At 32.1% G+C, this 24,971-nt stretch overlaps 2 protein-coding genes and 3 long non-coding RNA genes across 7 annotated transcripts; 2 read left to right on the top strand and 3 right to left on the bottom strand.

The window, feature by feature from the left end:
- Positions 1-2,386: 2,386 nt before the first annotated feature.
- LOC101206788 lies at positions 2,387-3,005 on the bottom strand. Its single transcript, XR_004214176.1, has 2 exons — positions 2,890-3,005; positions 2,387-2,812 (listed from the first exon to the last, which is right to left on the bottom strand). It is a non-coding gene; the product is annotated as an uncharacterized LOC101206788 (long non-coding RNA).
- A 295-nt stretch (positions 3,006-3,300) lies between these two features.
- Positions 3,301-4,331, top strand: LOC116401797. The gene is made up of 2 exons (XR_004214175.1): positions 3,301-3,391; positions 3,485-4,331. It is a non-coding gene; the product is annotated as an uncharacterized LOC116401797 (long non-coding RNA).
- A 347-nt stretch (positions 4,332-4,678) lies between these two features.
- Positions 4,679-11,007, bottom strand: LOC101207024 (glutamate receptor 2.8). The gene is made up of 5 exons (XM_004146302.3): positions 10,784-11,007; positions 6,667-7,994; positions 5,978-6,290; positions 5,459-5,868; positions 4,679-5,377 (listed from the first exon to the last, which is right to left on the bottom strand). The coding sequence occupies exons 1-5, from the start codon at positions 10,881-10,883 to the stop codon at positions 4,949-4,951; spliced, it is 2,580 nt and encodes an 859-aa protein (XP_004146350.1). The 5' UTR covers positions 10,884-11,007; the 3' UTR covers positions 4,679-4,948.
- Positions 11,008-16,131: 5,124 nt separating this feature from the next.
- Positions 16,132-20,199, top strand: LOC101214173 (small nuclear ribonucleoprotein E). Of its 3 annotated transcripts, XR_004214147.1 has the most exons (8): positions 16,132-16,292; positions 16,427-16,453; positions 16,556-16,618; positions 18,528-18,606; positions 18,694-18,739; positions 18,814-18,865; positions 19,444-19,585; positions 19,685-20,199. XR_004214147.1 is itself a non-coding variant. In XM_004146246.3 (7 exons), exons 1-6 carry the CDS (start codon positions 16,251-16,253, stop codon positions 18,821-18,823), a joined length of 267 nt encoding a protein of 88 aa, XP_004146294.1. In that variant the 5' UTR covers positions 16,132-16,250; the 3' UTR covers positions 18,824-18,865; positions 19,685-20,199. The 3 variants fall into 3 exon arrangements, 2 of the variants coding, with proteins under 2 accessions (XP_004146294.1, XP_031736171.1); XM_004146246.3 differs by lacking the exon at positions 19,444-19,585; XM_031880311.1 differs by lacking the exons at positions 19,444-19,585; positions 19,685-20,199 and having other exon boundaries at positions 18,814-19,141.
- On the bottom strand, positions 19,582-21,639 carry LOC116401788. The gene is made up of 2 exons (XR_004214148.1): positions 21,295-21,639; positions 19,582-21,168 (listed from the first exon to the last, which is right to left on the bottom strand). It is a non-coding gene; the product is annotated as an uncharacterized LOC116401788 (long non-coding RNA).
- Between the last annotated feature and the right edge of the window lie 3,332 nt (positions 21,640-24,971).

A 24,971-nucleotide genomic window follows, 5' to 3' on the forward strand; every position in this document is an offset into this window, starting at 1 on the left:
ATAAGATTTATTTATATTGATTGTAATTTGAAATGTTCAAATTTATTTTGGGAATGAATATAATGTATGATGATACATTATTATATAAAATTTATATTTTAATTAAACTTTATTGTATAAATTTAATTTGGATATGATTCATAATTAATTTATGAGATAATAAAATTTTCGAATGAGTTCAAATATTAATTTAATGTGAATTAGATTCATATTAAAACTATATGTTAAAACTTAATGTGTATCATATAGGTTAAAATTTAATGTGTATATGATACCCATTAAAAACTATATATGAGAAAAAAATTATATTCTAATATGATTCAAATTTGAATTAAATTAAATATGAAATTAATTAATAGTTTTATTTTATTTTATTTAGTTAAATTAAAACTATAAGTTATGTGAAAGATATTCATTTAAATATGATTTAAATGAATTTTTAATTAAATATGATTTGATTCATTATTTAATTTAATTTAAGGTTAATTTTCATAAATATAACAAAACATCAAAAATATGTATGGCTGTGTAACAAAATAAAAGAACCCATGAAATCGGGCATTTTTTAAAATTATTCTAGGTCTGACCCACCTTTCCATCTTCTTTTTCTCTTATTCTACCTGTTTTTTTTTTCATTCCATCATATTTCTTCTAATTTTCTTATGGATTTTTTTTTTTTTGAAACCATGGTCTTTGTTTTCAATCAATCAATCTTGTATTGTTTTTTTTTTTTTTTGTCAAACTGTTATTAGACTCAAGATCGTGTACCAAATATAAAAGATCTTGGTACACGATCTGGGATATTAGTATGCAATCGTTTAGATTTTGTGTACCAAAGAATCTTGAATAAAAATTGTTGGATATTTGATACTCGATCTCTTAGATTTGGGTAGTCAAATCTAAATGATCGTGTAACCAAATTTAAACGGTATCAAAGAATCAAAAAATTATTGGAATATTAGTACAAGATCGTTTAGATTTGGGTAGCCAAATCTACCCAAATCTAAATGATTGTATAGTCAAATCTAAACTATAATGTATTAAATCTAAATGATATTGTACAAGATTGCATACCAAATATATTACGCGTGCGAGTGACAAATTAACCTCGTGTTAGAATAAGTTATTTTTTATATTTTTCAATTGTGAGTCTTTTTTCCATTTTTGAATTGTTCTATACATTGTAAATATTTTTCCAATTTGTTATATTTAAAAAAACCATTTAATTTAGGTTAATTAATTATTTTAATGAAATTAAATCAATAATTCCATTAAGTAAAGATGTTATTTAGGGAACGTGGTATTTTCTGTCGTATCTTAGATTCTCTCTAACTCTGAAGATGAGGGAGGTAAAGATTCCTTAGTGGAGAGTACGGTTTCTCCCAATAAAAAGTCTCTAGTACTTTGAGAATTCACTCCATTCCTTTTTTGCATTTTTTCCATTTCAATTTTGGTTTCCAACTCAGATAATAGGAAGGTTTCCATGTGGTGATACCCAATTTAGAGTTCATAGAATGAGAATGTCTCCAAATGGTGGTACCCCAATTTAGAGTTTTAGCATAATCAGAGTCGTAAACGAGAGTAAGCTAAGTGCTCTTTCATGTTCTCTCATCTCTGTATGTTTTAACCATGCTTAGACATAGAAAAATAATTTATGTAATTGATTTTCCAACACACTTGTGAAAAATAATTTATGTAATTGATTTTCCAACACACTTGTATTTTTAAAATTCCAACTAAATTTGAGTTAAGGTTCTCTTTAAATTTATTTTGATGTGTTGGGCTCTTATTACTGGTATAGTCATCCTGACAATAGATGTCACCATTTTGCACTCAAAGATATTATTTACCAAATTTTAGACAAATGACACATTCCCTACGAGGTAGAGAAGAATTGTTTAGCTTACGACATTATTCATTATGAAATGTCATTGAACGTTGTTTTGGCATTGTTGAAGGCTTGATTTCCTATTCTTAGACAAATGCCTCGTTACCCAATCTAACACACAAAAATGTATGCCTATAGCTAGCATGTTTCACAATTCACAAGTATTTTAGATGGAATAATTGTCAAGATGATCTTTTTAATGACTTTAGCAATGATCTAACGATCATTGATAAAACACAAAGTTTGCAAGAAAAAGTTGTAGATTGAGAATTTTGAATTAGATGTGAGTTGATCGTCTAAGACAATTGGCTCGAGCGTGAGGATGCAATGTCAATCAAACTTGGACAACATTTGAAGGATAAATACAATTTTGTTATTGTATTAAGAAGTACGCCAAAGCTTATTTGTATTAAATGATATAAACTTTTGATAACTTATTTTACTATTTTTTATATTGTATTAGTAAAAAATAATTTGAATATTAAATTAAACATGGGCTAAAATAATAAAGACCAACTCATCATTGAGATTAATGTGCAAAATCTCACATCCTAAGCTTAAAAATTCTTAGGAAATTAAAATAAAGAAAAAGAACAACTCCATTTTAACTTCATATAATCCTAAATTCAAGTTCTTACTTCTTCATTCTTACATTTTCCATAGAACATCGTGCACACTGCACAATGGGGGCATCTAATAAATGAGTGCCTTGTGCTGCAGGCTGTAAAGAACAGTATCATAACTTTTCTTGAACAAATCCAACACTTGGTTCTCAACCTGCCATCCAATGCTCTTCCAATTGATCCCCAATTTCTCAATTCACTTATAAACACTCTCAGCCTCCTCCATATTTGAATCCAAAGTTCTTCAAACAATGCCATGGTCCATGAATGCCGCTAGAGCTTCTTCTGGTATGGTTGATATCTGAAAGAAAAAACAATCTTACTTACTCTATTCTAATAATCAAAATGATCCACACAAAGTGAAAAGATTTAACCCACTGTTTCTGGTCCAATGAGAAGATCAACATAACAAGTATCTGGGTAGGCTGGATTTTTTACATTAGTTGATGCCCACATCAATCTCTGCTTCTTGGCTCCTCTCTTTGCCAATGCCTCCCATCTTGGGCCAGAGAACTTCTCTCTAAATATCTTATATGCAATAGCTGCTTGAGCTCTTGCTGCCTGCATAATCAACCACTTGAAGGACCCTTAAATGATTCGGTATTAGCTAGTTTTACTTTGTGGAAATTACCTTTCCTTTGAGCTCAAGGGCTTGATGGGTTGCTATTTTTTTCCAGCTCTGCATCAACAGCGTCCACCCTGCTTATGTAGAAAGCAGCAGCACTGGAAATGGCTGAGAGATCACTTAACCCAGAGGATTCCAGGCCATTTAAGTAAGCTTCGATTACCTTTTCGTATGTGGATATACAAAATATCAGCTGTTCAAATCACAATGTCCACGTTCACGAGGTTTTCGACAAAGCCCCCAACCAAACCAAATGTAATATGTCATTACTCTTTTTCAGTGAACAAATGGATATATTTACAGTTGCATTTACGCTTATTCCTTGGGAAATGACCTGCTTTATTGCAGGTATAGATTCAGCAGTTGCGGGGATTTTTGTATACACATTTGGACGACCAAGCTTTTTGTGAAGCCATTTAGCTGCCTTAACTATCTTCTTTGTGTTATCAGCCAACCATGGTGAAACTTGTACGGAGACATAGCCATCTAAACCAGTTGTTTCCTTGTAGATTGGTTTTAAGATCACACTCGTGTCCCTTATGTCTTTTGTTACAAGTTCCCAGTATGCACATTCAACGTCTTTTCCTTCTTTCGTTAGATCTCTATCCATGGAATTCAGATCAAAACAAACAAAACAAATTTGTACAACAAAACTCTCAGCAACTCTTTGCTTCCATACATCAATGTATTGAGATAAGGAAAGGTGACTATACCTGAACTGCTCGTCGTAAGCTTTGGATGACAATATCGATCGCTCAAATATCTGTCATTGGGAATCATAAGGTTCAAGCAATGAGAGTGAAAGATTAGAAAACAGAGAGGGATTTTGACTACCTTAGGATTGGAAGTAACACCTATAATTCCAGATGCTAACAAGGGAAGAAGTTCAGTGGCAGGGCGGCAGATTTTATCATAATACCTTGGCCTTGCCGTTTATGAAGGACGTGAAGAATGGATTTTCTGAACCCATTTTTTGAACAAGCAACAAAACTGCTTTGATTCATCAGCAAGTTGCTGAAGGAAGCCATCACAGCCTGAGAGATGTTGATCTTCAAAGGAGAAATCAAACCCATTTCCCATTCCAATGTATATACGGAGTGCTTCACATTACAACCTAGAATTTTTCCAAGATTTGCTGGAAATCTTGTATTATAATTTACATGTTTATATATAAATATCACACCTTTCACGATCACATAAACTATTGGATTTTTCGTGTATATGTAACCTAGTTGTGTATTTGATTATAAAATGATAGGATTAAACAGGCAACATACTAAATTGGAAGACTAAGGTTATGATATTTCATTGAATCAGATTGAGTTAAATTCCTATCCAACTATCACCAGGAGTTTATGACCTTGACCTATTCATCTATTTCTTTTTTTGTTATCTTAAACAGTCCCAATCAATGTGAAAATGGATAAATTAATAAATAAATGAAGTCTACCGATCATATTAGATTGAGATTAACAAGTTGCCGGATAAGAGTTGATAATTAAAGAACAGTTTTTCAGTTTTTGCTTCCATGGAAGAATTTTGTTTTTGAAGGTAAGACTTTGATGAGATATTTAATTTAGAATGTCAATGCAATGCGATACTGATCCCATGATCATTAGGCTGCACAACTTTTATATAAAAAGAGTTGCTTTATGCCAAAATGATAGTAGATAGCTCAATTGACAAGCATTTTTGAGAAAATATATTGTATTTACAACCTCAAGATCTAGTCTTCCATTCTCAACTTTGCATATTGTCCCAACGAAATGGTTGCTTTAAAGTTGTGTTAATTAAAGACCAAATCTAGCTTAGCTAGTGGTCTTCAGTGACATGTTTTGAGGGACCAGCACTTCCATCGAGACAGCCATGATCTACATCAGCTGAAACCTCAGACGATTTTGATATGTCGTCCATTTCCTCGTCCTTCACATCAGAATGTGAATCCTCCTTAAACGACACATATTTCCTATAATATGTCTTTGCCACTGAGGCGGGCTTTCGCCAGATGAAGGTTTGTGAGTCAATCAAAGCCAGCAGGAATGCTATCCCAGTGATTATAAAAAGGCCCCCAAAGCTCGACACCTCTAAACATGGACCATCTGAGGATGAGTTTGAGCTGTCTTGATTTTGATTTCCAGCTCCAAAGTACTTAGTTTCAATTGCTACCATTTTCTCTCCCTCTGTCACATTCAATATTGCTCTTGAAACATAAGGTACTAACCGGGAGTTTAGTGGAAATGCCTGAAATTAACAAACAACTTCTTATCCGATGCATATATAACTGATAAAACTTAAAGAATAATGTTTAAGAGAAACACTTACAAACCCAAATCCATCTGTTCGATATATAGGTCCAGCCCTAATGAAATCGGAGCCATATTTTGTAAGGAAAACCTTAAGGTAAGGAATTTCATCGAAGATTGCTGCAACACCACCGTTTTGACTTCCTTTGGACAATGCCTTATGAAATTCCTCAACATTTGCATAAGATTTCAGCTTGGATTCGTTAAATTTCAACTGTTCTATCAACATGGATTTTGTAAAGGAACCCTCTTGATATCCAACATAGTAGCCCTTGGATATAAGTTCATTCACGCTAAAATACTTAGGCTGTAGCTGATCTGACATCAAGATTGAAGACAAACTTGCTGTGTAACTCTGCATTAGAACAAACGCCAGAAACAACCAAACCACAAGCACAAACCTAGAGCGTGTATTGGTCACTATTTGTCCTGTTAAACCAAAAAAGAAAAGGAAATGATTCAGTTTTCTTGTTTTTTCTACGTGATCGATCCCAAAATTCAATCCAATTACCATAAAAGAAAGGAAAAATGAGCTTACTTTCAGGAAGAACCAAAGAGGAGAAAGGAAACCAGAGGATTAAACAGAGTAGCTCCAGTGGTTGCAATGATTCTCTTCTTGCATTCTGCTCTAAGATCAGTAGAACAATTCCTGTTGCTATGGAGGCCGCTATGGTCGTAAGCCATAGATCCAAGCTCAAAGGTTTCAAGAAAACCCACATACTACGATGCATGTTGTGTTTGATTGGGACGAGCATTGTCACTCCCGAGTCAGTATACGGCAATGAGAAATCTACGAGGTTGGCTCGGCTGGCCACAATAGTAATATCTCCTACGACCGCATCAAATTTATTCTAGTACCCAAAAAATTAACATAATATCAGAATAATTATCGTATTACTCTGTTCAAAGCATTGTTGATTGTCCAATGAAGATAGAGTCATGTTATTCAAGTAATTAGATTTTTAGCTTCTTCATAAGAAATGAGCGGAATATTGAGAAATTTTGACAGTTGTAAAGAAATATGATGGTTACGACGATCAACATTCGAATCGAATCGAATCTTGATCATGATATGTAAAAAAATAAAAGAAAAAAACACTAAATGTATATCCTCTCCAGTTTTGAAAATTTAGGGAGGACAAGCTATGGACGCAAATTGTGGGACTGAACGGAGGACATGGCCACAAAGCAATAACTCTGATGAAAATAAAATTGGAGAGCACTGACCTTCTCCCTCTCGGCGAGTTGGTGGAGGAGGTCATCATATATAACAGAGTTGTCCCCGGCGTCATCTTTGAAGAGTTCAAATTCATAAGGAAGAGGGAAAGGCAAAGCATCAGCAACAGCTCTAAAGACATCTATACAAAACCCAGTAAAATTAAGCTCCCCAGTTTGAGGGTTTCTAGTTACATCCAAGAACTCATTGAACCCCTGTTTCTTTGGAACGCCTATTCTAAATTTTTCACCATCAGCAGGCACAGCCCATCCTCTTGGTGCAGTTATGGAGTCACCAGGCCATATGATCTTCTTCAACTTACTAACTGAAGTTGAGTATTTTTCATTAGGTTTCTTATTCGCTATGTTTTGACAAATCCCTTCTTCAGGATTCCAATACCCAATCAATCTCTCTGCTCTTCCAATCATATTGAATATTTCAAAAGCCGATGGCTGTAAATGCCCATTCACCAAATGGAAATCCCCACTTAAACCCTTAAATTTGATATTCAACATCTCCTTCAACAACATTGGACCCACTTCCGAAACCCTCAAATTCGCAATATCTGTTTTCCCTTCTACATCACTACCCCGACCCTTAAGAAATCCTAAATTACTCACATCCCCAATCCTCTCCGCCGCCATAGCCAAAGCCCAAATAGTATCATAAGCCCACAAGCCATAGATGTTTAACTCAGGCGCCGACCATTTCCATCTCCTTTTGAAATTCTCCAAAGCTTCTGAAGCAGGAAAATGCGGACGTATCCCCAAAACACCCTCCATTGATTTGATAACCGAAGGATCCATAGCGTCAAGACAATTAGAGAGGGTATTGGTGAGAAGCCAAGCATAACCTTCAGTCATCATTCCAGCTTTTTCCACAAGCGGAAACAGAGCAGACCCAAATGGAGAAGTGACATGCACCAAGAAAACTCTTGTCTGTCTTTTCTTCATCTTATGGAGGTGTTGGGAGATTTCGTAAGGATCCATGGAGGTGGGTATGGCATATTTGAAAGAGACACGAATGTTTGATTCTTGAAGTGCATCGGTGAGGAAAGGGATGAGGCCTCTGCCGTATTCCGTGTCTTCATAGATGAGAACGAGGTCGTGCCAACCGAATCCTTGGACGATGGTGGTGATGGCTTGGACTTGAGAAGAATCGTTTTGAGCAGTTCGAACGAAGAAGGGGCTGTGCGATGGAGAAATAGAGAGACTTGTAGCTGAAAATGAAACGATGGGGACGTGGGCTTTTTCGCCTAGCTTTATCATAAACGTTGCCTCGCCGGAACTCTCTGGCCCTATTATCGCATGTACTTTCTCGTTCTTCACTAAATCCACCACTGCAAACATCCATGTGTACATATATTATCAACAAATCTATAAAGTTTACAGTAGTCATAACTTTAAAGTTTTTCTTCCCTCTCTAATTTCAAGTTTTAAACCTACATTTTAAAATATGTTATATAGTTTGTTTGAATTGACTTTGTAATACACATTTTTTTTCACTTACAAACATTTATTGAAATACTTAAAAAACTCATTTGAAATACATTTTTAAATTATAGGTTTTCTTGACAACCACATATTATAGAAGTTTAGTTTAAACACCCTCCTGTTATAAGAAAAAAGAAATAAAAATGAACCATGCTATTTTTGAATGAAAACTTGTTTGGCCAAAATACTATTCTTTTAATTTGATTTCCCTTTTCCTTGGTAACTTCCAAACTAAGTATTAGGAAAGCATTATCGTAATGTTACTGTGTAAAGTTACAAAGCTTTAGAATATACAAATTAGCTTTGTGGTTGATTTCTTGATTAAACCACTTTTTCTTTTCTTGATTGTAATAGAAAGATTTAGTTTGCATTTTTTTCATGCTAGAAAAGTATATTTCATTTAAAAGTTATAGTGCTGTTTTAATTGTTTTAAGTGAAATAGTTACATGTTTAATAATCATTATGGCAGAAATTAATTGAAATTAATACGAACTACGAGGATGTATTTTCATTTTAAAATCTTAATAATTCTAGTCTAAAACAATCATTTATTGCTTTTAACAATAATTATGGAAAACATGATTGGGGATAATTTTCTATAAATATTTATAAAAATAGGGTTGTTTAATAAGAAATTATAAGAATAAAGTGGTTTGGAAAACTATTGTAAAAAATAGGTGAGTTGTTGAAATTTGACGAAGTCATATAGCTCATACACGACTTCTTTACTGTACACGTCAATACATTTGACCAGTTTGCTCCACGTATGGACCAGTTTGACCCACGTGGAGTCCACGTGGTGATGACCGAAGTCGTGCACCGAGTACACGACTTCCTAAAAAAATTAAGTATTATTATTATTATTATTATTATCATTATTATTATGATTAGAATTATTAGGGTTATTAGGGTTATTTTAAAAAATAATGTGTTTTCTATAAATATTTACAAAAATAGGGTTTACTCTTGGTTTTTTATTTAGTCAAATATGATTTAAGAAGCCTGCAACAAAAATTAAATTATTTTATCAACCTAATAATAAAATCAAATAATTAATTAAATATTTTTAACAACAAAATCGTGTACTCGGTCTACAATTTTAAATAAATATACCTTACGACGAAAATATTAAACAGAAAAAGGAAGAACAAAAGAGGAAGAGGAAAGATGAAGAGAGGAAGAGGAAATTAGAAATTGGAAGGAGAGAGAACGAAAGAGGAAAAGGAAAGGTGAAGAGAGGAAGAGAAAATTTGAAATTGGAAGGGAGAACGAAATAAGAAGAGGAAAGATAGAAGAGAGGAAGAGGAAATAAGAAATTGGAAGGAGGGATGACGAAAGAGGAAGAGGAAGAGAAAATAAGAATTTAAAACACGCAATGAAGGCAGAAGGAAGGAAAATTAGGGTTTTTAAACACTTGTGAACCTGTGAACCCTACGTTCACGCGTGAACACTATGGTTGATCGTACTGTTGACTGTTGACTGATCGTACGAAAGTCGTGTACCTGATACACGACTTCGACCCCTACGCGGCAAAATGTACCAGTTATATAGGAGTCGTGTACCGACTCCAGTCAGAAAACATGGGTCGAGTCCACGACTCCAGTCAGATATCGTAGGCCTGGTCTACGACACCATTGAAGTTTATTGAAGTTGTGTACCGGGTACACGACTTCAGTCACCTACTTTTGCAATTTATTTCACAATCACCCTAATTTTGTGGTTAGTTTTTAAGAACACATTATTTTTAAAAAAAATCCATATATAAGACTCTTGAAATGCTTGATAAAATCATTTCATTTTTTTCCTTTTAAAATATTTAAGAAAAAAAAACTTACAAATTTTAGTTGGACAATGAGAGTATGTTGTATATAATTGTTATCATCCAAACCATTCAAGTCATAGACAAAGATAGCATTGTTAGGAATTCTAATTAAGAGCGTAGCAATATTTAAAAAAAATTATAAATAGAACATAATCTATCAAAAGATTACGAGAGTCAATTTTAAATTTAAATTATTTCATACATATATAATTTTTTAAAATATTTTGTTATATTTATTAATATTTTGAATTCACTCGTCGAATATACTTACAACTTTTTGACATCTTTTCTTGAGCAATGATTGGTGAAAATTATGAAACAACGTCTATGTTATACAAGTATCCTTAAACGACTTGTTGTTCTACTACCATGCATTTTGCTTTCAATCCTTATTTTTTAACTCTTGCTATTTGCTAGCTCCCTACTAATAAAAAGAACTGAGAACAAAAGTAACTAAGAAAAAAGTCCGAAATGAAAAGACCACAAACCTAAAGAGGGAGAGAAAACAACGATATCTCACTCCACATATATACACACAACGTTACAGTAATGTAAAGTGCACGAAACTTCAAAACATATATCTATTTGAAAAGTTGTTAAAAATTCAATTGGTGTATTTGAAAAGGATGACAACCAACTCTCAATCGGTTTTCTTGACATAAATTATTAAAGTAAAATCATATATATGCATGTTGCATGTTATAGTTTGTGGGCATGATCAGACACACACGTAGTATGACTAAACAAAAAATAAATAATGAAGGGTTAAAAGAAGGATATATATATATATATATAGTTTTTGTTTGAGCTCACCGGCAGAGGTTGCAGCAACCATGTCTTGTGAATCTCTAAAATGTAGAACCAACTTATTACGATAATTTGAATGAAATGCATAAAAATCGGTGAGTGCCATATAGATGCATTTTTGTGCAGCAACACCAATGGATGGACTCACTTCATCAACAACTGCACCTACATGTATCAAATTCACTTTTCTACTTCTTGTCTTATTTTCATTATTTAGTTCTTCCTCTTCTCGATGGCCTTCAATTTTTTTTCCCCAAATCAACAAAAAACCAAACATCAACAAAAACATTACTAATAACAATGAAACTTTTCTCATCTTCATCATCTATCGTAAGTGTCTTTAGGCCTCTCTTTACCTTTTTATTTATAGAGATGTAAACAGTACTGAATTTTTGGGAATTTTCTTGTAACGGTATATTCGGAATTTGGAAAAGATAAAGAAACCTAGTGGAAAACTCATACCCTTTTTCACTATCCATCCAACGTCTGCAATTACCTCATTCTTGACTTCCACAAATATATTGGGTCTTTTATTTTTTAAATAAATACATAATTTGTTGTGTTGTGATGACAACGAAGATTCCATGGGTTTTCCCTTGAATAAGATGGGATTTTTTACTTCCATTGTTGGCACAAGGTGACAAATTACTACTACATGTATATGCAATTTCATGGAAAATTATGTATAGCATCTTACGGGGGTTATTTGGACAAAGGGGGTGTTTTTTAAAAAAAAATTGAAAGAAAAAGGGGTGTTTTAAAAAAAAAAAAAAAAAAAAAAAAAACTGGAAGAAGAGGTGTTTTCAAAACTATTTGGGTAAAATTATTCTTTTTAAATATTATTATTATGATTATTATTATTATTATTATTATTATTATTATTATTATTATTATTATTATTATTATTATTATTATTATTATTATTATTATTATATTTAGACAATTCTCATTTTCTAAACACAGCTTTTGAGTAAATTCGTTGTAATTAACTATTCTAAAAGGCCAAAAGCTACATTTTGCTTTACTTATTGGTGAAGGCATGCAGGTGACTGTTCCCATCATCCATGAGAGAAAATTATTTAAATCACCCACCAAATCAGAAAATAAAATTATTATGTAGCCTTTTATATTTTTAATTTAGAAAAGTGTTAAAAACAATATCAAATTTTTAACTAATAGGAAGATTGAAAAATCAAACTAAATTAAACCAAACCCATGACAAAAAGAAAATTAGCATAAATCTTTTTTATCGTAAAATCGATAAATTTGATTTAATTATTGATTAACACTAAAACGGAGAAAACTGAACCAAATATCACCTATTTCATTTATTAAACAAGAATAATAGAAAATTTCCTAGACAACACACCGACAAACTATTTAGCAAACCCCACTTCACATGTCATTGTATTGATGAACAATGACAAAACAAGAAAGAACAAATTAAAATTTTCTTCTTTGTCGTTGATGTGTGTCTAATGATGCTTCATCATCATTTCGTTAGTAATTTTTCTTCACACCATTAAATTATTCCTATCAAGTTTACAATTTTTAACCAACTATAGAATTGTCTTTATTTTAATTTGGGGAATCATATATGTAGTTTGTAATCCGGGTTGGAATTATTTTCAAATCATATTACATCTTGTAATTAATAATCTAATGCCCCCCACAACTACTTTTGTGACTTAATCACATAAAATAACAACACTAGGCGTATTCTAAAAGCAAATAAGATTGGGGATGGATTTTTCCATTTTTTAAACCTATAGTGCATGATGGCAATGGCCATTTTGGTGATTAATTAATGATATATATGGTGTTCTCTTTTGAACAAATTACTACCTGTTTTAGAAAGACTTTTGATTGATCACATAATTTAATAAAATTTTAGGGGTCAGATTTCGCAGTTTCTTTGCTTGGGATCTTTCTAATAAAACAAAATAAAGAAGATGGTTAAGTTGTCACGGTCACGGTGTGTGTATATTGTGTCAATGTGCTTTGTTTGATGTTACTTTAGTGATTGTTATGACTTGGTCATTAAATATATAATTTAACACAATTTCTTATAGTATTTATGGTGTGACACTTCCACTTGTACTCTTGTATTGAATTTGGTGCCTTTATCCCTATTCCCACTCTATTAAAAGCTTGGATGGCTCGGAAAATTTTACCTACCCTTTTTGCACTCCAATCCAAGTAAAACTCCAACAAAAAAGCGATGGCACTTTTTCACTCTATAAGGAATCCTCTCTTGGCACATCCGTCCCAAATCAAACACTTCTCTTCCCATCATAACTAAACCCTTCTGTTTTTATTTTCCTCCATTTTTTTAGTTTTGTATGGTAGAAATCATTCAACTGTTCTGATATAGTTTTTGTTTTTCGTACGAAAATGTATGTATGGTTGTTATTATTTATTAGTAAATATATTTGAAAAAAAATATTGGTAGTATTTTTGAAGTTTAAAATTTGAATCTTTTATTAGATTAATTAGGAGATTCATTCTCAAAATTAAACATTAACAGATATTTCTATTATTTTCAAATTATATCTTTTATTAGGGAAAAAAATTCATATCCAATAGATGTGTTTTCATGAACATACATATAAAAAAACACACACTTAAATTGAAATTTTGTGATGAATCGTGGGATAATCTCTTCAAGTCATTCTCAGCCAAGGATTACATGTTTATATAACAAAATAAACAATAGAACGCAGGCAAGATTGCACGAGTATCACAAGATTACGGTTTTAAAAAGTGTATTTTCCTTTTTACCAACAAGTTATATAAAAAACACAAAAAAATTTAAAATTATAGGTATATTTTAAAGCTTTTAAATTTTTGTTCAACTAATTCAATATAATTTACACATCATCAAATATAACTAACGTCCACGTCAGCATTTAACAGTTCACTAAATTAAAGTTAACTTATGGATCACTTAGAAGTATTTAGCAAACATAAAGACCAAAATATTTAGATTTTGGAACTTCAACGACTCATAGACCAAAAGTACATTTTATTTGGGGACGTTTGCAAAAATAACAAGAAAAATTATGATAATATAATTCATATGTCACTAAATTTTCTAAATTGCAAAGTTTAAAATTTAAAAGTCGATAGTTCTCTACTAGTTGTTTGAAATATCTAATTACTTTTCATATTTATTATATTTAGCATGTAAAAAAAATGTGTAATGAGATGCTTTTTCCGATTTTTCTTTTATTTTGTCATGGGATACAATTTTCTTTTCACTTTTTATTTGTTAAAGTCATTTTGGTGTTTGGTGTTAACAATACATATCTTTGGTCTTTATAAGCTAATAACATCCTAGATTCAAAATTAAACTAAGAGATCCATTCTTCTTGCTATTCTAACCAAAGCAAAATGAAGAATAGTTTAAAAAGATTGTTTAAGAAAGACGAATAACAACTTGGAATTTGGCAAACATATTCCAATTAGAATCAAAATAAGCATCCAAATAGTCTGAAGAACGAACAACGTCGCACTTCAATTTCCTTAAATAAATTTTCAATATCAATTAGTATTTGTAGTATCCATCCTATCTAAAAATAAACCATATATATAAAAGGTGAAAAATACTCGTTCATGAGCACATTTGGTATGTGAACCAACATTCATCACCAATCATGTCAATTTTTTGAGTTATAATATCTTCTAAACGTTTGAGACAAGAAGTGAGTTATTATAGTTTGATTATAATAGTTCATGTTTGATGGTAGATTATTTTAGTTTGGTTATAATAATATGTATTTGATGTTTAGACTATTTTAGTTTGATAAGAAAGAATAGTAAACATAATATCTGAAAATTAAAAAAAAATGATGAATAACAAATTGAGAGTTTTGAAATAGTGCTAGCAATAAGTGGCTATTTAATGTTATTGGAGTTATTACACCACGGTTAGATCCACCTCATCCAACCTAAGTGTTACAAGTGGATTAAATTTGTGTGAAATTTAAATTCATAGTTGTTTAATGTATTTTTGTGTCTTTTTCCCTATTTCAAAATTCGATAAAATGTAAATAAAAATAAACAAAAGAATTTTAATTGCTTTATTATGGTTTAAATAAATAATTGTTTACAATAGCGTAGAAATTTCATTTACAAAATATTGTTTTATGGTCGTAGCTTTGAAATTAATGGTTAACAACACTAGAGAAAATTCATGTGGAACTTCAATTTCAAACGTAGAAAGATGTCACGAAGTTAATACGACTTAGTTGTAATGATTAAAGAAGATATGTTATTTTAATCCTATATTAATATTTAATATTTACTATCGAATTCAAAAATTTTATATGCTTTAAAAATTAGGTAAACAAACATGACCTAAAAATAATTTTTTAAAAATTTCGTAAAAGAATTTAAAATAAACTTTATTTCTATCTAAATTATTTAATGAAGACAAACAAAATTGAGGGGTGGATCAAATTGAAAGAAAGAGAAAAAGTATGCCCCGTGGGGGAAGAAATTGGTGAATTTGAAATTGAGAAGGGTGGATTTTGAGGAAAAATTCCATTAATGCATAATTTGATTTAGTAATGGAAAATGTAAAAGCCAAATAATTATTAATTATTAATTATATTTCTAGCAGACTGTATTTTATTTTATATTTTTTAGATTTACCGAGTTTAACTGATATGTGTTTTGACAAATAATTAAATTTGTTTGCTGAAAATTATATTTGAATTATGTGATTTAAACGGTCTATATTTTGAAAACAATACTTCTATGTTTTCATTGAATTTTAGGTTTATGTTATTGACTATTATTAATAGAATTTTAAAATATTATATGTTGTAAATATTTGTGTGAAATTTGCTATTTTTGATAATTCTCTCTATTATGTAATATCTTAAATTATACTATTTTATAAAATAATAATCATATAAATATTTTTTAAAAAAATTAAAATCAACAAAATTAACCAAATATTTACCCAATAAAATTTTGTTTTTTTAATGGTTGTAAATAGTTTATTTTTTTAGTTTGATTATTTAGGTCTTAGAAAGATATAATTTAGTCAAAGACATAGATGGTAGTTTCATAACCACAAGGATTACATGCAAGGTTTGATGAAACTATTATTTTTAGTCTCTACAATCACAACTATCTTCCATAACTTAACTAAATTTTTAAAAATAATTATATTAATAATAAATAAATGAATAATAGTTGATTGCGAGGTGAATAGTATTAAACACATTTCTAAAATGAAAATAGTAGGAAACATATATTGAAAAATGTAAAATACGACTTTGGTATAGATTGGTTATGAAGCATGGCAATTGGGTGTGTAATATGGAAGCGCCAATTTTGAAAGAAAATACTTTAGAGGGATATAAAAATATGCTAGGGGTCTCTACAATTTAAATAAATGTGGGTTTAGGGTTTCGTTTCTCATAGCCCGAAGATTCTCTTACAATTTCGAATTTCGGTAGCCATGGCGAGCACCAAAGTGCAGAGGATTATGACCCAGCCCATTGTAAGCGCACTATAATGTTTTCATTTTTCTTACTTCCTCATTTATCTATTCCTCTGTTTTACTTATAGTTTCCGTATGTGTCACCTTTTTGTTTTTACTTCATCCCGGTGTTGCTGCTGCTTCCTTGGAACTAGAACTTGATATTCAGGTTTCTTCAAAGTGTAAGTAACTTACTCCTCCAAATTTTGGTTACTTATTTCTACCTTTTCTGGTCTACTTTTGTTTTGTTTTTTCTAATTCCAGTTTGTTTGAAACCATTGCAGAAAGCTCGTATTCAGATTTGGCTATTTGAGCAAAAGGACCTGAGGATTGAAGGCCGAATCATTGTAAGTTTTTTTTTTTTTTTTTTGCTGGTTTACCTGTTTTTTTCTTTTTCTTTTTTGCTATTAATGTAATGGGGATAGTTTGATTTTAGTTCTCTTCATAGTTGGATGGATGGATGGATGGATGGATACAATTTACTTTCCCATATGCTTGCTTCTCACAGTAATTCTATTTTTTCAGTCTAGCAAAAAGGACATCAGTGTTTAAAGTTTTTCGATGTTCTTGCTAAGGGCCTTGAACTCCTACTACGCAATCTTATAATGAACTCAACTTGGGTCAAGTTGAATTTGAATCTAATCGAATAAATTGGGATATCTTCCAGATTGTGTTAACTGTTTTACTATTTTGATTGTCTTTTACATTGCTATCAAGTGGCAAAACACATGGTGGAAATTGGTTGAAATCAACATAGCATGAAATTGCTACTTATGTAGGCTACCAACCAACTCGCCCTAGAAATAGGAATGTGGACTATAGTAGTTCTAATTTCTCATTTCTGTAGCTTGTGATAATTAGTTGGGTCCCAGTGTGAGATAGATTGAGTCTCTAATGGAAAAAATTTTACATGCTTAAATTAAACCACCATTGGGATCACCAAAAACTAAACTTTGTTTCCATGAAGCCTCAAATTATGCCAAGGGCACATATCAATTACTCCTATGATTTGCAGTATTCTTTAAGAAATTGGTTCCTCTTCTGTTGTTAGACACACCTTGAAATGTAAGTTCTAAGAGATGTCCCCTTGCCTTCGGATTCATTACCATCTGTTTATACCTCTTTGAAGTTAGTTTATTCTTCCACGTAAGATTGTATGCTGTTTTTTTGTACATAATTAAGCTATATTTCTGTCTCTTTTGTGGCAAAATTCTCTTTATCACTTTGAATCATTCTGACCAGTTCAGCCGAAAACTTTTCCTGACTGAATGTTGTTCACAGAATTCTGACAGAGCATATTTGCTTTCATTATTCCTCATGTGAACTGAGTGAATCAAGTCTTTAGTCTCTTCACTTTGGATATTTAATTGTATGGAGTTTTTTTTTCTAAAATAAAATATTTAATGAAAAACACAACTTTCATTGAGAAAGAATGAAAAGAATACACGAGCAAAAAAAAAAAACCAAGCCTACAAAAAGAGGAATCCCACTATAAGAAGGGACTCCAACCATACAAAATCAAGCTCATAGAATTGAAGTAGCGTATTTCATGTCCTTTTTGTCTACTTCCACATTATTACGATTTCATTCTTAGTTGCTCTTTTGCATCTATTACTTCTAATTTGTAAGCAAAAAAGCTGTAGCCATAAAGTCCATGATGCACTTTTTAAAACATTGTGGGTGGTTGTACAGTTAGTAATGTAGCATACCCTGTTTAGAATATAGATCATGTTCTTCCATTATATCTCATTACGTAGTCCAATGAGCTAAATAGGGTGTAAATAGTCTGCTGCATAGATTGTGATGTGTTCTCAGCATCCTTCTTATTTTTTAAGTCATGAGACCCTTTGCTAGGACCACAATTTTCATTGTTGAGAGAATTACTCTGGGGCTTGGGCTTTTTCTTCCTGTTTAAATTTCATATTTCATAGATATATGGAACTGTTCCTTACCCCCTAAAAAAGTTATTTGGTCATCTACTCTTCCCAATGATCTAATAATGTTCATGTAGTTTTTTCAACTATTTTGCTTTGCCTAAGATTCTGTAAATACATGCAGGAGTGTGTTTATGGCTTATGGCATTATATTGTACTTGAAAATTTGATTTTTTTGTTTTATCGTTTGTTGTAAATTTGTAACTTGTAAGTCCCATGTTTTGGCTGACTAATTAATATTGTTATAACTTATAAGGGAGGTAGATAGAGGATGCTGATCCTTTTTCACCATTAGATTGATTATATTTTCTTGGTCGTATAGGGATTTGATGAGTACATGAATTTAGTGCTTGATGATGCTGAGGAAGTTAATGTCAAGAAAAAGAGTAAAAAGGCACTTGGTATGGTCTTCTTTCCCCCTTATTTGCTATTCTTTTCTATATTTCAATGACAATGTTATATGAAATGCCTTTTTTATGTCCGTTCAGGGAGGATTCTTCTTAAGGGAGACAATATTACACTAATGATGAACTCGTAAGTGAAACAAACTTGCCTTTCCTCTCCATTTCCCTTACACCAACTAACTTCCTTTTCTTTTCTTTTTTTAGGGGAAAATGATGCAGCAGAACACATTATTGAGATAAAGTTTTCACTTTCGTTGTATGGTTCTATAGCTTTCACAACTACCTTCTGTTTGGAGTTGTATCTTTCAATGTTTTAAGCCATCAATGATTAACTAGTTCTTTGGATGTATGATGTTATATTGCTGTTGATAGGTAACATTCTGGCGGTAAAGCCCTTACAATTACGTTCTGTTGAGAGGTTGTTTCTTTCAATGTTTTAACCCATTGCTGATCAGCTAGTTCTTTGGATGTATAATGTAATGTTATATTGCTGTTGGTAGGTTATCCATGTATGTGAACACCTCTTAGTTTATCATCGTTATAATTGGTTGTTTACACCAACCAATCCTTGAAACTATTAATTTAGGTTCCTTGAATCATAAACTATAAACAGTGGAGCACAGTTTGAGAACGTTCGGTTTATTTTGAGAGGAACACTGGTTGCCCTTAATTCTGATTGTCTTCGTCCTCGGAGAAAAAAGAGTGTCACCCTTCTTATACTATATGCAAGATTGATTACCAAGTTATGTTGTGAGGATGAGTTCTAATATTACTTTTTAGAGTATTTTGTTGCAATTTAAAAGATAAACTTACATGGGGACATCTTTGCTTAAGGCAACTCTTCTGGGTATATATCCATAGACTTAATATTGGGCCAAGCTCTCCAGCAGTAGTATGAGTATCCAAGTTCAAGCTATTATCCAGGAAGGATAAAAAAGCACTTAACAAGAGGCCCATAGGCAGTATTGGGTGTGGGGTACTAAATTATTCCCTTTTTGATCATATATACACATGTATATGAGCAATAAATCTAATACAGTGCTGGTTCTGCTTTTGTCGTTTTTACATGATGTAGGCAATCATGAAGTTGCAAAGGGGAAGGTGAAGCAGATAAAAGGCAGACATCCATTAGTAGACTTCTGGTGATAAAAGGTAATCTGAGCACCAGGGTGTGGGAAGAAAGATTGGACTACGAACGAAGCCAAGAGAAGGTGGTGGTGGCCGGTGGGACACACATGGGGTCAGGGAATCACGCCCTTCTAGCTCGTTTAACCATTGTCTTCTGCTTGCAACTGGCAATATGAGAAAAGGCATGTCTACCCTTGAGTTGGAAAACGAGTGCGCCATCGCATTTGTTCTTCTTTTGCATTTATTGGTTACTGACTCATCTTCCACACTCATCATTTCTCTTCCTCTCTCCTACTTGGTGCAAATACGCCACTCCATTCCATTTGGTGCTTTCTTTGACACATTCCATAACCCCTGATTTCCTTCTCATGATTGGAGAAATGCATGATTGTTTCACAGTGCTTGACACAACATGAAAACATCACTATTCTTTTATTTTACTTTCTTATCGGTTGTGTTGAACTTGACCTTCTTTCTCTTCTACCCCTAGCAGGTCACTTTTCAATTAAGTTATTTGGCAATTTCGGGATAGGAATTTGTTCATCATAGGTCGAGTAAATATGATTCTGTCACTCCCGATTCTTTGGGCAGCCTGGCTGTCATCGATGCCTTCACCCATGTGAGTTTTGGGTATACTTTCTCCAGAATGGGGTACTCAAATAGTACACTAGCAGCTAGAAAAGATAAATGCCCCTTGAAACTTTTTGAAGACATAGCCTTGTCGCGATGCAACAACACCAGCTGAGGGATATATCGATAGTGATATTTCAGGAAGCACAAAGGACCCTCACAAAAACAATATACAGTGCACATTCTATTCACACTTGGAGAATTCTGATGCTTAGTTTCAATCTTCATGTGACACGAAGGCTAATGCACGGGCTTTTAGTTTATACTTTATACATTCCTCATGTTGGATTGTAGGATAGCGTTCCGCTTGGTTCTTGACCTACTGAAATGAATGAGGAAATTACATGTCACAACACAATTGCATTTTTTTTTTTTTCACATTTGAGGACCACATCTGAATAACCTGTCTTCGAACTTCACTTTGAACAAGATTTGAAGACAGCTAAAATAGTTTATGAAGTTCCCAAACTCAGTACTATCATTTGGACATTTACGAATAATAACTAAAGCGTTGGTCATTTGACATACCGGTCAAATTTCTTAATTTGATATAAACAACTAAACTTCAATGGTAAATTCTATTAAAGTTTGTCAAGTAATTTCATATTTGAAAAATTTTCACATCTATTGAGCAACATCATCTCCATCATCTTTATTCTTTTTTTATTTTTCCATTTATTGTGAAATTCTATTTTACAACTATATGTCCCAAAAATAAAATCATTAACTCCAACTATAAACTCTACTTGATGAAACGGCTTCTTAATCTTCAGCAATGGATAGACCGTGGCGTTTAACTAACTGCCATGGAAAACAGAACAACTATCATTGGAGTATGTAGAAACAGCGAACACAGTGGAGAAGACGGGAACTTACAGTACATGCATAGTCAAACACAAAAGAGATGAAAAATCATCGATCCATTACCTTATCATCAGCAAAGAAATCAACCATCCGCCGCATGAGAAATCTGATAGGATAAGAAAGGCTGTATTTGAAAGTAACAAAATTCAAATCGCACTCAAGATCAAGCAAGACCATAGAAAGAAATGGGGCTCCAAAATTCTGCAAATCAGATTTGTGTGTCATTGCCGTCGGAAACATAAAAAGGAAGAACTGGGGTCGACATTTACATATACATTCCATTACATCAAAACAAAACACACAGTAACGCTGATTATGATTCCCACCACGCATTATTATTATTATTATTATCATTATGATTAGTGCACTTCCTTAGACGATTGCTTTTAGTTGTTTTGATTGGATTTCGTAACTACAACTAGTACTATTGAATGACATTGCTTCTTTCTTTTAAAATCTTCCCACTTTAATTAGATTATATATATATTTTGTTATAAAAAAGTAATGCCAATAAAGGCTATACAGTGTAGCCGTGTAGGCTAATTATTCAATAACTGTGACCAGAAGAGATAAGATACCGTACTTGTTTAAAACATTGGAGACATTAGTTTCTACCTCCCATCTTTACTTGGCGGTAAGCTAATTACAAGCATTTTCAAGGCCTGAAAACGAGACCGACATCCACAAAGAAACAAAAGAAAAGACAACAAAGAAACAATATCTATTGAGTTGGATTCGAAAATTGAAACCGTACAATTGGCATTAGAAGGACACATGCCGCCAAATCTGAATGTTTTTTGAACATTGTGCCAAAGGGGAAATGATATCTGGTGGGACGCCTTGAGGATGAAGGGTGGGAAAGGAATCTGTGAATTGTGGTTCATTGAAAAGGTTGTAAACTCAATTATCAGTCATTTCGTTGGATTCTTACAACATATTAGGAGGGTAGTTATCAAAAGCTTAAAAAATGCAATGAGCTCCCATGACTATTCAAATTAAGGTTACTACCACACAATAGTTATGTTATGCATGATGTCACATCAATTTAAAGAACATTACAAGTAATAATCAGCGTAACTTCCAGAGTTCAAGATTTGGAATTCGGAATTCGAATTCTCGGCATTTCCTTGCAACTCTCGCGACCTAACCATATTATCCTTGTTTGTCTTAAAGACTTATTTCAGTAAAAACCAATGTAGAATTGTTTCAATCTAAACATGTTTAACTTTAGAGTTCTTACGATTGAACCACCGAAAAGAAATATGCATCTTGTTGATATAAATAGTAACTTTTAATTGTTTTAAGTCTTTCTTAACTTTATTTTCATGTCCTCAGCATCCATATTGTTTAGGTGTAATATTCATTCCTTCATAAACACTTCCTAAACTTATAGTGTTACAATAATTAGTGTAGAAAAATTAAGCAAAAGAACATAACATAGAGTTTGAAAACTGAAATGGTACCTACATCGTCTAGGATAGTGTGTCCATAAAAGATAAATTTACTAATATAAGATCAAACAACTACAACATCACACTTATATGTAATGACTCGACAAATATCATGACACATGAATAACTTAGCTTCATGAATGATCACTTAGAGTCCCCTATCACTCTAAATAATCTTAGTCTCCTCAAAAAAATGCTGCATAAGTGAATGAATACTTAGGCTCAAAGTGCAAGACTCGTTCTCAACATACTTTAGACTCCCTTAAGTGTGCGACTCTCGCCAAACAAATCTTTTATTATTCTCATCTTCAAATGAAGGTCACTCAATGGACTTAGGCTCCTATTAAGATTGAGAATTCTTTCCCAAATTGTTGACAAACAAATTGAAACGATTTAGAGTAAGTTTCATGACCTACAACGTCACATTCTTCTTCATTAACATATTAACACATACACACTTGTGAATACTGATTATACTCACACGACTTGAATATTTTTCATGAACGACCAACCCTCGAAAGAAAAACACACCTCTTTAATATGTATAACGGAAAAACTACAGAGACAACCCTAAAGCCATTCTGCCATACTCAGGAAAGGCAGTAAATTTGCGAAACTAAACAGAAAGAAAGAAGTTTGTAGACAAGGAAAATATATATTTTGCATAAATAACGTTTTAAGCAACATCCATCTGACTAAAACACCAAATACAAAGATATCCTCATAAAGAACAATTAAAGACAAAGGATATGACACACATTACAGATAGCACTTGAACAAATATTGCCAACACTGAAAATAAATAGTCATGACTTACTAAATCTAGTTAAATATATTTATATATTCTCTAGTTTGAGTAAAAAACAAAAAAGAAGTGATAAGGCAAGAATGTTATGGTAATTGGGATTAGAGATAGAATTTTGGGTCTATTTATTGAGAGGTTGTTCAAAACACAGTTTAGAACTGCACTGTGAAGAGTGAGGCAGAGGGAAATAACTTGACCCTGTGTTATCTCTTTGTCCTTTTGAGTGTCTATTAATAGAAAGGAGACAAATACATTTGGTGTATGTTTCTGTTCCATTTCAAGGCAAACCCACATGTTGCATGTCCCCACCTTCATCAACTTTACAACCAAACCCCCTTCGTGGATCCAATATCCAAACTACATCCTCACTTACTAATCCATCCTTTCATTCTGTTTTCTCTTTTCTTTTGATATGGAAGGCCAAGATTCTACCATTTGATCATTAGTACAGAATGTGTAACATTTTACTATAGTGGAGTTATGTTGTAACATTCTTCTTCTTTTTCTTTTTTAATTAATAGTTTTTAAATTTGAGTTTTTAGAGATTAAGAATTTTTTAGTATTTTTTCATTATAGATTTGAAGTGAATACTGTCAACAAAAATTCAACTCAGCTGATAGACCTGTTGTTGTTTAAATCTCTTCACCCTCAATTATAATCAATATAAAAAAGAAGAGAATATACTCTTAACAAAGATCAAAAGGGCTTTAATTACTTGGTAATTTTGTAGTAAATATTCTAGATTTAAAGTAAGTTATAAATAATTCTCTTATCCTTCTTTCTATATACAAAAATACTCAATATCATTTTCTTTACTTATTTTTTTCTCATTTGCTCTTTTAGGAGCCATTAATTACAAGAGGGGTGTCGTTAATTTTAGAATTTTGAACTCAAACTTTAATTTCAATTCAGAACGGTTTGAGCTATATAGCATTTCATTTAGGTAGTTGTTGTTATGTATTGGAGAGATCAACAAGCTAGAGAAATAAATATCATGTATACTGTAAAAAGTTTCTTAAAAGAAAATGAGATACATACGTCTCAACCTAATTATTTACGTGTTTGCACCAAACTTCTTTTATTTGAAGCATCTCTCCCCCTTTTAACCCACTTGAAGATGATATTCAAAGTATAAACTTGATGAAATTTTAACATTTCTAAGTTTTGGAACGTAATTAATGGAGAGAATATATATATATATAATATTTCAGTGATTTGTTGAGAGGAGAAGACATTAATTTTCAGTGCCTCCTGGGTGGATATGCAGATTGAATGGTTAATAAATCTGAATAAACAAAGTGCTTCAAAAAGAAAAGAAAAAATATATTGTGTGTGTTTGCATTAATAAGATTAAAGGAATGACAACAAAATCTAATAATTGATTGGAAGACCACTTCTTGCTCTACCAATTTGATATGTCACCCACCCATCTTCTTTTTATCTTTTCCATTTTTCAAAGATGTCTATAGCTTTTCCTATCACTT

This window comes from Cucumis sativus, chromosome 1, assembly GCF_000004075.3.
Source record: "Cucumis sativus cultivar 9930 chromosome 1, Cucumber_9930_V3, whole genome shotgun sequence".
NCBI lineage: Eukaryota > Viridiplantae > Streptophyta > Magnoliopsida > Cucurbitales > Cucurbitaceae > Cucumis > Cucumis sativus.

Bases quoted from the DNA above. Each gene is read 5' to 3' on its own strand.
- LOC101207024 (XM_004146302.3), bottom strand. From the start codon at position 10,883: ATGGCACTCACCGATTTTTATGCATTTCATTCAAATTATCGTAATAAG. The intron at 7,995-10,783 runs GTGAGCTCAAAC...GGATGTTTGCAG, and splicing joins GGTTGCTGCAACCTCTGCCG to TGGTGGATTTAGTGAAGAAC. The intron at 5,378-5,458 runs GTAAGTGTTTCT...TGTTAATTTCAG, and splicing joins GAACAGATGGATTTGGGTTT to GCATTTCCACTAAACTCCCG.
- LOC101214173 (XM_004146246.3), top strand. From the start codon at position 16,251: ATGGCGAGCACCAAAGTGCAGAGGATTATGACCCAGCCCATT. The intron at 16,619-18,527 runs GTAAGTTTTTTT...TTGGTCGTATAG, and splicing joins GGATTGAAGGCCGAATCATT to GGATTTGATGAGTACATGAA. The intron at 18,607-18,693 runs GTATGGTCTTCT...ATGTCCGTTCAG, and splicing joins AAAGAGTAAAAAGGCACTTG to GGAGGATTCTTCTTAAGGGA.